Raw genomic sequence first — 9244 nt, 5'->3', positions numbered from 1 at the left:
TGCCGAAGATTATGCTGTGGGCTACAAAGGCCCTCTGTAGTAAGGTAAGCATGGGTTAAAGTGAGAGGAGCTGCAGAAATATGTAATTTCTCTGTCATGGATATAGTGCTGAAAAAGACTCAATACCCTCATGAGGGCAGGAATCATAATTATTACTGAGATGCCAACACCCTTCAGTTTGACTTCACCAGCTTTCTGCCTACACTCAGGCCAATGTGCCTTGTAGCTCCATTCATTATCCTCTTCCCAAGTACTTAAAGAGTTAAATAAAAGCATTTGTTTAATTAACTCCCTGTTTTTTGTCTATCACACAGTGGAAGAACACTTGGGAAAAGGTTGAGTATGGAGAAAGTGAGCAATGCAGATGCTGGAGATCAGAGTTGAAACGTGTAGTGCTGGAAAAGCACAGCAGGTCAGGCAGCATCTGAGGAGCAGGAGAATCGATGTTTCGGGCATAAGTCCTTCATCAGGAATGTGGAGGTGGGGTAGGAGGCTGAAAGATAAATGGGGGTGGGGGATGGGGGTGAGGTTTGAGGCTGAGGGAAAGGTATCTGGGAAAGTGATAGTGATAGGTCGGAGGGGAGGGTGGAGTGGATATTTAGGAAGGAAAATGGACAGGTAGGACAGTTCAAGAGGGTGGTGCCGAGTTGGAGGGATAAGTACTCCTTTCAGGTAACAAAACCACTTAGTTGAAAGGCAATGAGGAACAGGCAGCAAATGATATTCTCATCAGTGACATCTCCAATCCATGGGAGAATAAAGAATCAAACAAGCCCTGCACCACACTGAAGGGTTGGAGGAGTCTGTCTCCACATTCAGTGCCAGAATGTACCAGAGCCTTGAACTGATGTCCACTTGTGTGAAGCAGAAAACACACAGGGTGTTTACCATTGAAACAGCAACCCTAGTCCTGATACCTTCCCGATCTCAGTCTGTACCACACTGGCTGCCTTCTCCCCACGATGGCTGAGTCTACTCTGGGCAGGTGCAGTGGGGTAGTTCTTGGAGTCTTTGGACCTCTCAGGTTGCTAAACTGAGGCCATGTTCTCCATGAGCACCTCGGCAGTCAGAGCAAGGAGACAGGCAGCAGAAACTGGGATGGTAACAAACTCAGAGTAAAAGGGCAAGAAAGACCTTCACCTGGGGAATCACTAGGGTGTTGAAACAATCTGCCAACATCATGAAAAAGGGTCAAGAACCATAAATATTACTTAAGTCTCCTTTGGTCAATCATCTCCATCGTTGCCTCTGGCCTTGCAAGTGAGTAGCAGCCTTGAGTTAAATTGTAGAGTAGGAGGTGAAGACGAGCAGTAGGTGTCAGTAAGTAGAGGAATTGCTAACTGTGGGAATGCTATGTGTTGGGGGCTCGGGTGTTGCGTTGGTGGGTCAGCGCGTCCATCATTATATGCTGCCAAGCCTCAAATTGTGAGGTCTTCCTGGCTATTTCAGACAGTTAGCTGTGAGGCTGGTAGGGATCCTAACAGTGTCCAGATCTTCCTTTCCATCCTCCCCTGGAGAAGGTACTGCAGTTTTCACCTCCCTCATCCTGCAGCTTCACTCCTCTCCACTGTGCCACGTGGCACACCCCATTATCATCCTACAGAATCAGATCAGTGCATGCTGCTGGGTGCCCTCAACTCTGAGCAGACAGCTGAACTACTCCTTCAGTAAGATCTCTCACTCTATAGCCTTGTGGTGCCTCCTTTGGTGCGGTGGGAGGAAGTCAGGGAAATGATGGCTTAGTGGTATTATCACTAGACTATTAATCCAAAGACTCAGGTGATTCTCCTGCGGCCTGGGTTCATACCTTGCCATGGCAGATGGTGAAATTTGAATTAAGGATCTAATCACAGAATCCCTACATTGTGGAAGCAGGTCATTCGGCCCATCAAGTCCACCCTCTGAAGAGCATCCTACCCAGATCCATGCCCCCTACATGATGATCATGAATGAATTGTTGGGGAAAAGCCCATGTAGTTCAGTAATGTCTTTGAGCGAAGGAAACTGCAGCCTTTATCTGGTCTGGCCTGCATGTGACTCCAGACCCACTACAACATTGTTGACTCTTAACTGCCCTCTGGGCAATTAGGAATGGGCATTTAATGCTGGCCTAGTGAGTGATGCCCACATCCTATTAATGAATTAAAAAAGGATCATCAGTCCCATTTTGAGTATTTTTTGTTTCCAGAGAACCATTGGGAAGATTTGAATGGCATTGAATCCTGACAGTTTCCTGGATATCTTGCACAGATGTATATGATAATATTCTGCTGGTTACATGCTAGTTAGCAATAATGGGATTGTTTTTGATGAATGAAATTCCTGGGTGATCTGAGGCTTTCTAGATTGTCTTTTTGGTGCAATAATCTGTGATTTCCTGGACAGGGGGAATCCAACCATTGCAGAAAATCTCACAGCCCTCTTCTTCTCACTGGCCTCAGGAGTTAAGAAAGCGAGATGTAGATGATGGCATTGGCAAAGATGCTGGAAAATGTGATATAAAAGCACAACTCAGTGGATGCTGAAGACCTGAAACAAACACAGGGAATGCTGAAGAAACTCAGCAGGTCCGGCAACATCTGTGGACAGAGCAACAGAGTTAATGTTTCAATCCGATACAAATCTTCTTCTGAAGAAGAGTCATTGGCCTCAAAATGTTGACTCCTTCTCTCTTCACAGATGCAGCCAGACCTGCTGAGTTTCTCCAGCACACTTTCTGCTTTTATCTGGAAGATGCAGTGGTTAGAAAAGATTGCAAAATCTTACAAGTGGCACCAGACTACCGGTGATAAAGTGTGGTGCTGGAAAAGGGCACAGCAGGTCAGGCAGCATCCGAAGGGCAAGAGAATCGCCCTTTAGTTCTAAGGAAGGGTTTTGCCTGAAATGTCAACTCTCTTGCTCCTCAGATGCTGCCTGACCTGCTGTGCCTTTTCCAGCGTCACACTTTATCAACTCTGACTCTCTAGCATCTGCAGTCCTCACTTCCTCCTGCCAGACTACTGGTGGAAGGAGTTAGAGACAAAGAAATTCAGGGCCGTGCTGACCTGGCCAGCTCCTGGCTGTGTGTGACCAATTCTCCATTCTAAGGATACCTTAATATAGGTCAAGGTGAGATATGAGGTATAAGCCTCCCTAGACCAACACAGCTAAGTCAGAACACTGATCTTTTGACACCCAGTCGGCAAACGTTTCTCACTTAAATAGGGAGGCAGATGTCTAGGTTCACTATTTAAAGGCTTTGCACCCTGTAGGTCATTAATCCTCTCTTGCCCTTTCATTGCATTGACCTCAGTGAGTTTCAGCCAACTCCCTCTGCCAGCAGTTAAAGTTAAATGGCAGAGTTGAATTTTCTTTCTCCTTTTGTATACTTAGATCACTGAACCTCCCTTGTCCCACTGGAATTACCCAGTACCTCAAAAGGTGAACAGGTCAGCTGTCAGTAGACTTGTTGTCAGGATCTTGGCATTTATAAAATCAAGCGTCATACAGCATGGAAGCAGGCCCTTCGGTCCAACCCATCCATGCTGACCAGATTTCCCAAGCTATACTAATCCCATTTGCCTGTAATTGGCCCAAATCCCTCTAAACCTTACCTTTCCGTGTACCTGTCCGAATGTGATAATTGTCCTGTCTCTCCCACTTCCTTTGGCAGTTCATTTGATACCCACACTACCCTCTATGAAAAAGTTACCCCTCAAGTCCCTTTTAATTTTTTCGCCCTCGCCTTAAACCAATATCCTATAATTTTGGATTCCTCTACCCTGGGGAAAACACCTTGGCTATTCACCCTATCCACGCCCCTAGTGATTTTATAAACCTCCACAAACTCTCCTTTGCAAGTTAAAAGATTCCCCCAGAAGTGTCCGTCTGCATTTGCACTCAACTCTAATTGCAATGGTTGGAGCTAAATTCTTTATTTGGGATCAATTTCTATAATATGCCTATGATTGAGAAAATCTAATAAAATAATTTTCGAAGCTGAGGACAGTAACCCAGTAACTACATAACAGTATCTATCACACAACATTCATCGACAAGGACACTCCTCCAGAAATAGTTACATGTATAAATACTCCTAACCTTTTATAGGAGAGGAGCAGGCAAGTTCAAGCAGCAAGCGAAAAGCAGACCAAACGCAGTGTAAGAACGTCAGATCAACATTGAATCCCATCTACTGCTGTGTTCTGCCTCAGACAGAGAAATCTCTGTGAACTACACACCAAGATGTCGAAAGTCAAAAAGCCAGGTACAAAACATTCACAAGTTCTGTGAGCTAATAAAAATAAAATACTGCGGATACTGGAAATCTGAAATAAAAACAGAAAGTGCTGGAGGAACCCGGCAGGTCTGGCAGTGTCTGTGCAGAGAGAAAGAGATTAAAGTTTAAGTCTCTTTGATGGCAGAGATTAGTCATACTGGACTCGAAGCATTAACTTTATTTCTCTCCACTCATTGTTAGATCTGCTGAGTTTCTCTTTTATATCTGTGAGCTAATACACCACTGTATGAAATTAAAAATGATGTGAGCTGGTTTTCAGACACATGGAAGAGCATCTAATCTGTTGCTATAATCATGTGGGGTCCAGATCCATATATCGATCAGTTAAGTAGGAAATTAAAACCAATGCGTTCTGATCAAAATGCTTCTGTGGACAGATTCAATTGGAATCAGGGAATATGACTAACTTTTCATGTTATCTCTCAATATATGTTTGACATCTTCATACACTTTCCCTTCCTTTGGGGAACTGTTGGAAAGATTAGTAGGCTGATTTTCGACTTGTCCAAATCATCATGAGCATTCTTTCCACAGCCAAGAGAGGCAGGAGTGTGGAGCTACTTGTTCAGAGGCAGGGGTTCTATCTACTCAGACATTCCTGCTCAATAACTGATCCCTGTCGGAACAAAAATATATTAATCTTGTACTTTAAGGGATCTCTTATTTTTTTCTAGCTATATATTGGGTTGAAAAGTAGTTATATGTTCCACAGAATGTGTTATGAGGTGGTCATTCAATTTGGAAACTCAGAATGTGGCAAAATATAATTATTCTGCCAGGCTTTGGGGCAGCATGGTGGCTCAGTGGTTAGCACTGCTGCCTCACAGTGCCAGGCACCAGGTTCGATTCCAGCCTCAGGTGACTGTCTGTGTGGAGTTTGCATGTTCTCCCCGTGTCTGCATGGGTTTCCTCCAGGTGCTCCGGTTTCCTCTCACAGTCCGAAGATGTGCAGGTTAGGCGAATTGGCCATGTTACATTGCTCATAGTGTTCAGGGATGCATAGGTTAGATCAACATTGAATCCTATCTATTGCTGTGTTCTGCTTCAGACAGAGAAATCTCTGTGAACTACACATCAAGATGTCGAAAGTCAAAAAGCCAGGTGCAAAACATTCACAAGTTCTGTGAGCTAATAAAAATAAAATACTGCTGATACTGGAAATGTCAGGTAATGGGTTTGGGTGGGATACTCTTTGGAGGGTTGGTGTGAACTTGTTGGGCCAAAGGGCCTGTTTCCACACTGTAGTGATTCTATGATTTCTATTATTAAGGCATTGAGGTTACGAACATTGAAAAACACTGGTCATTATTCTGATTAATTCGTGTGTGAGAGTGTTGGTTCTATAGTCTATTAACAACAATTAGTTGGCTTTTGGACTGGACAGAGATCTATAGATTATTGGATCTTAAAGACATGAAATGATATAAGGATGGTATGGTATAGTGTTGCAGTATAAGATATGCGATGACCTAGTTGAATGATGCCACTGTCTTGATGGACCCAAGTGGCTGTTCCTAGCTCCTATGTAAATTTACTTTCCAAAGTCTTGCCTTTGACTTGATTCAAGGTCGCTGCATATGAGTTGGAAAGAGTCCAGAAAGCAGAACATAGACTTAAATAGATTATAAATTGATAACCTAGAGGGAATTTGTGTGAGAAAATCATGAAGATTAGCATTGGAAGATGAGTCAAAGCAACCAATTTTTACTATAAGTGAGTTAACAACTGAAGAAAGAGGACAGAAAGGAAGATTCACTTTCATTTTCAGAGAAAATCATTAGAAAATGTTCATAAAGAATGATTCATAGGCGAGACCATGGTCACTGTTCCTTTTCAATAAAGTTACGCTTAGCCATTCCAATATTGGACTTACTGAGATGCAACTGCAAGAGGACACTACACATGGTTTGCAGGGAGCCATCAGAATGAGAGATATAACTGAACCAGGATTCCTAAGGGAGAGTGTGATCCTTGAAAGTTTCCATGCCCAGCTGGCTTACCATCATTATTTCACTGGCACTGACAGAGATTAGAACCGGCTGAAACACAGAAAACAGCAATTAATCCTAACGACTGCCCAATTAGGTTGATTTACAGTGTCAAGCAGGATTGGTCTTGTTGATGAATATGGATATTTAGAGTTAGGCAATTTATTGTTAACTAATGTCACAAATGACATGTCCATTCAGTGCCAAGTGCAAAAAGGATGGATTATGCTGGGGTCTTTATACCAAAGTAGGAACAAAAGCTGAATTTTCCTGTTTCCATCTGATCTCCAAACCAATAGGAACATGGTTGTGTATTTTCTTTGTCCTAACTCTGAATAACTTTGTCATTTATAAAGCCTTCCAATATTAGTGCTGCCTTACAAAGACAAACCAATCACGACCACCCAATTGTTTTATGATACCTAGTACATGCCTCTGATTGACAGGTTGTATTCATTCTTAAAATAAATTCTGAAAGTATTACAATTCTATACAAAAAGTCTTAGTTTTTGTTTAAAAGCTGTCCAAGTTGAGTCGTAATAGGAATAGTCCTATATCTCTAACTTTTAATGGTGACTCCCTGCTACTAATAGTTTAATGCTCAGCAATTAACTACCTTTGTCATTTTAAGTAACCACCTGACTATCTTTTTCAGAGTTTGATGAAGAAGCACGGACCTTAGCTGAGAAGGTCTTCGCCCATGACGCTAAAGATGAAGATGAAAGAGATGAGATTTCGCCATTTGATATGGCTGACAATTGTCCAATTGGGCACATTGAGATGCAGCACCATTTAATTGACAGGAAAGCAAAGGAATCCACAAAGAAAAGGTTCTAAAATGCAAAAATTGCATTATAACATTTATACTTTGTACTAAATGAATCATCCTATGCTGCTTAACAACAGCAATTAAAATTTGAGTCAAAAAGTGTGGGGCTGAAAAAGCACAGCATGTCAGGCAGCATCCGAGGAGCAGCAGAGTCAACGTTTTGGGCATAAGCCCTTCATCAGGAATGTCTGTTAAAATTTGATCAAGTCACAGAAGGCGATGGTAGGATAGGGGACCAAAGTTTGTGGGGAGCAACTTAAAGGGGCAGGGAGAGAGTTCAGAAGGGAAATTTTGTCGTTTGTTCATGGGTTGTGGCCATTGTTGGCTGGGTCAGCATTTATTGCTCATTACCAATTGCACTTGAGAAGACGGTAGTGAATTTCCTTTTTGAAGAACTGCAGTCCCTTTGATGTAGGTTGACCCATCTGTCTGTTAGGGAGGGATTTCCAGGATTTCAGGAATTCCAATATATCTAGACAAGGCATGTGGAAGCATGATCCACAAGTGGCAGAATCCTCAAAATTGGGAATGGAAATGGCTGAAAATGGAGGAGGATTTTGAAGGCTTGTGGAGTTTTAGAGGTGGTTACAAAGACAGAGAGGGGCTGAGGTTATGGAGAAATTTGAAGATAAGGATGAAGCATTTCGTATCATGCGTTGTGACTGGCTTACCAAAACCAGGAAGGAAGCAAATCAAGGAACAGGATTTACTACTGGAGGATAGAGTTGGAAGGTTGGAAAATTGTATTGACCAGTTCTGGTTGCCATACTATCAAAAGGATAGAGAGGCACTGAGAAAGTGCAGAGAAGATTTATATGAATACACCAGTAATATGTAAATGTACAAATCAGGAGTGGATTGTCAGGCTGAATATCTTTTCTCTTAAATGAAAGAAAAAGGAATGATCCCCACTAGAGGTCTTTAAAATTAAGGTTTTTTTCTTGATAGTTTGTATAAAGTGAGAATACATCCTCTTGTGAGGAAGAGCATAACTGGAGGTTGTAAATGTAAGATGGCCTCAAAAGGAGTTGGAAGCAGATTGTGTTTTAAGGCAGAGATGGATCGAATCTTCATTAGCAAGGGCAGAATGGATATTGGAGTTAGACAGAATGTGGAGGTATCAGATTATGCACAATCCCACAGAATGGCAGAGCAGACTCAAGAGGACAAGTGGCATACTTCTGCTCTTCAAAGGTTTTTTTTGTATATAGGATGGTCACCAGGAAATCCGGGAGGGATTTCAGAAGAAACCTCTTTACCCAACGAAATAGCAGGAAGCTAGAAGTCACTACCATACGAAATCATTGAATTGAATGGTATTGATGCATGTAAGAGAAAGTTAGCCATATGGGGGAGTAGGGAATGGGGCTGACAATGCTAGATTTAGATGAGGAAAGCTGGGAGAAGCTCAAGTGGAGTATCAAGACAGGCATAGGCTGTATGGGCTGAATGGCCTGTTTCGGTGTTGTACTTATATCCTGTATAGACCGGAAGCTACTGTAGATCTGTAAGTATAGGGTTAATGGGTGAACAGAGTTTGGTGTAAATTAATGGTGATGAAGATTTGAATGAGTGTATGTTTATAGGTGTAGAGACCAGCATTAGAATGACCAAGCCAAAGGGAGCAAAGTCTTGGATAAGGATTTCAGCAATGGGTGCCCTGAGACAGGCAAGGGATTGGGCAATGTTGTGGAGCTGAAAATAGGCTTGATGACTGAACCACTGGCTGGAAGCTCATTTGAGGATCAAACACAACATCAAGGTTGCAGATAGTTTACCTCAGCTTTAAGCAACCACCAGGGGGTGGGACAGAAACGGTAGTCAGAGAATAGAGTTTGTGCCAGGATTAAAAATACAAAAGTTTTGGTTTTCCTGATGTGAAGACATTACTTTGTAGATTGTGGAATCACTTGGCATGGAGGTGGGAAGCGCATTCGGAGCTTAAGGCATAAGGAACTCTACCCAGTCTCCCAGCTGCTTGTCCAGTGTGATACAGTAAAACATATGTGCCTACAGGGGAGATAAAATCTGATATGCAATAGGAATTTATTATCCACATTTGACATTATTAAATATTCTATCAAGTTCACATGCATATTTTTATTTGTTTATTTATAATTCCCAATGGCTGAAAGGAGAGACGTTGTT

General features: G+C 42.4%; 1 protein-coding gene across 2 annotated transcripts in view; it reads left to right on the top strand.

Moving 5' to 3' along the window:
* Positions 1–4100: 4100 nt before the first annotated feature.
* The window catches only part of ampd1, a 54371-nt gene continuing 49227 nt past the window's right edge, over positions 4101–9244 (top strand). The window contains exons 1-2 of one of the 2 annotated variants that reach the window (XM_043717000.1): positions 4101–4246; positions 6923–7097. In XM_043717000.1, the coding sequence (XP_043572935.1) occupies positions 4225–4246; positions 6923–7097 (197 nt within the window). In that variant the 5' untranslated portion in view covers positions 4101–4224. Of the gene's footprint in view, positions 4247–5304; positions 5381–6922; positions 7098–9244 lie in introns of those variants that run through there. The other variant, XM_043717001.1, reaches the window with a different exon arrangement.

Source organism: Chiloscyllium plagiosum, chromosome 26, assembly GCF_004010195.1.
Source record: "Chiloscyllium plagiosum isolate BGI_BamShark_2017 chromosome 26, ASM401019v2, whole genome shotgun sequence".
Taxonomy (NCBI): Eukaryota; Metazoa; Chordata; class Chondrichthyes; order Orectolobiformes; family Hemiscylliidae; genus Chiloscyllium; species Chiloscyllium plagiosum.
Note: the sequence above shows the minus strand (reverse complement) of the source record. Positions and strands in the feature narration are given on the sequence as shown.